Source organism: Sinocyclocheilus anshuiensis, unplaced genomic scaffold (assembly GCF_001515605.1).
Source record: "Sinocyclocheilus anshuiensis isolate Anshui unplaced genomic scaffold, SAMN03320099.WGS_v1.1 C33054523, whole genome shotgun sequence".
In the NCBI taxonomy this organism is placed as follows: Eukaryota; Metazoa; Chordata; class Actinopteri; order Cypriniformes; family Cyprinidae; genus Sinocyclocheilus; species Sinocyclocheilus anshuiensis.
Window position 1 is genome coordinate 1 of NW_015621524.1, and position 2,251 is coordinate 2,251.

General features: G+C 41.5%; 1 protein-coding gene across 1 annotated transcript; it reads left to right on the forward strand.

The window, feature by feature from the left end:
• Window positions 1-12: 12 nt before the first annotated feature.
• On the forward strand, window positions 13-2,092 carry LOC107683215 (probable methyltransferase TARBP1). The gene is made up of 6 exons (XM_016479284.1): window positions 13-102; window positions 572-661; window positions 772-937; window positions 1,232-1,483; window positions 1,571-1,668; window positions 1,877-2,092. The coding sequence occupies exons 1-6, from the start codon at window positions 25-27 to the stop codon at window positions 2,051-2,053; spliced, it is 861 nt and encodes a 286-aa protein (XP_016334770.1). The 5' UTR covers window positions 13-24; the 3' UTR covers window positions 2,054-2,092.
• The last annotated feature ends 159 nt before the right edge of the window (window positions 2,093-2,251 follow it).

The window sequence follows — 2,251 nt, forward strand, 5'->3', positions numbered from 1 at the left end:
TTCAGAGAAGTTCTGCGCTGCACTATGATCACTCACCAGGTTCTTCTGAGAGGAGCTTCACAGTGTTTTCTGCTCCGTGCTGCTCTCTGTCTGACAGATGTGGTACTGTAGCTTTCCCCCTTCAAATCCCTAACCCTGTAAAGCCTGTCATATGAAATAACAGTCAGATTATTTGCTTTTTAATGAAAAAGTCTATCGAACATTCAGACAAAAGTTTTCATATGCATTTTGTATCATATTGGTTAATGTTGTATGATATTAGTGAGAATATAGAGCTTAGAATGAAGAAGGAAAAAAAAAACACCTCAATTACATTTTTTAGTCAGTCGAAAACTGAGCAAAAATATGACATCTGGTGCAGATTTTGTTATTTATGTGGGCGAAATGTAAGTAGTTTTAATGCACCCAGTTTGAATATGCATAATCACAAATGAGAAAATGAGGTTTTTAGTGCCATTTTCTAAAGGTTTTAGTTTACAGGTTTCATTCTTTTTATTATGATTATGTTAAGTCATGATGGCTCATTTAACTGACAGAACTGATATCTGAATGGTTTTCTTGTTTTTGGCAGTCAGCGGTGTCTCTCGATGAGATATTTGGTTTTCTTTTACATTTTCGAGCTGATGAGTCTCTATGTCGGGGTACAGCACTTTGGAAAGAGGTAAACTCAAAGTCTATTAACTAAACCAGAATTTATAAGTCATGCTCAATCTGCAAAGTATTTGATCAGAACTAATATTCACAAGATATTAAATCTTGCTCCCATCACAGCTGTGTAATTGGCTCCAGGCTAACGAAGGCTGCTTTCGTTTGACCAATGGCGATCCGGGCTCCTCTGAGGAGCTTCACGCTGAAACGTCAAACAGAGATGGAGCTTCTATATTCAGCTATGTCCAGCAGCGTCTGAAGACCTTTCTCACAGTTCCAGCCAGCTCAGGTGAAATACAGCACAACATTTTAGCAATATTGGACATGTTGCTACATCAAATCTTTTATTAATCCTGGAACAACATAACTGTCAAACAACAATATCTGCAAACTGAAATACATTTGATCATTATGCCACATTTCTTTTTGAATTTGAAGGTCAATATCTTCTACCCCATTTACTGTATATAACTTGGCTCCAAAACATTTTCTACCAAGCGTTATGCACATCTCACAGTTTTAGTGAGTGAGTGAGTGAATGAATATCATCTTTAGTCTGTGCGTATATTATTTCTTCTGGCAGATCAGACAGGAAGTCTACCTGATCCAAGTGAGGCCGAGCTTTTGGTGCGAACTGTACTGCTGACAGCCGACCTTCAGCTGAACAGGAGTGAGGAACCTCGTCTAGAACTGCTTCTCCAGCCCCTTCTGGACGTCTTACAGAGACTCAGCACCAACGTCTATCTGGTGCTGCAGAAGACGGACAAGAGCCTGCAGTTACTGCTGCGCCTGCTGCAGCTGCATCGCAGACGCTCGGATACAGAGAAGGAGAATGGTGTGTGCTGTGTTTGAGAAAATAAGACAAACATGCCGTGTTTGGACGTGCCAAAGTATTGAAGCTAGTGTGTCTGGATGTTTGTAGAGGATGTTGTGGCTGTTACGTTGAAGACGCTCATGCTGTCGGTGGTGGAATCAGTGCAGGAGTTTCTGCTCAGAAGGTTGAGCGGGGAACTGAGAGAGGTGAGTGTTTTCATGCATCACATATAATCCTGCTGGAGAAAGTAGGCCTGGGTGGCCAAAACTGGGTTATTGCTGATCCAGGTAGGTCTACCATCACTAATCTCCTGACTAAGATGGTCTGCCAGGTCGAGAACGGGTCCGTCGACCACTATCATTTGGTTTGGCTGGATTTTCGGGGGATTTATCTCTCTTCTCTCTCTTTCTGTAGTTATGTGATGTGGAGAGGTCTGATCTTTATCTCTCAGTATTAAGGGAGCTAGTTCTCACTTATTCCACTGTGTCGTGGTACGGCTCAAATCTGCAGCAAAACTACATCCCAAAACTCACCGCAAACTGCCTGAGGATCCTCGGTGAACCCTCTGAACAGGTGCAGCACTCAGCATAGTCTAGATTCTTCAGACTATGTTCATCATGATTGCATGTTTGATACAATTGCCACACGTTCACTACTGTTCAGAAGTTTGGGGTCAGTAAGATTTAAGAAATGTATACTTTTGAGCAAGTAGGCATTAAATTGGTCAAAAGTGGTAATGAAGACATTTACAGGTGCATCTCAGTAAATTAGAATGTCGTGGAAAAGTTC

What these genes read in the sequence shown, in the direction of transcription:
- LOC107683215 (XM_016479284.1), top strand. Translation starts at nt 25, where the DNA reads ATGATCACTCACCAGGTTCTTCTGAGAGGAGCTTCACAGTGTTTTCTG. An exon ending in CTCTCTGTCTGACAGATGTG is followed by an intron (nt 103 to 571) that starts GTACTGTAGCTT and finishes TGTTTTTGGCAG; the next exon opens with TCAGCGGTGTCTCTCGATGA. An exon ending in GTACAGCACTTTGGAAAGAG is followed by an intron (nt 662 to 771) that starts GTAAACTCAAAG and finishes CTCCCATCACAG; the next exon opens with CTGTGTAATTGGCTCCAGGC.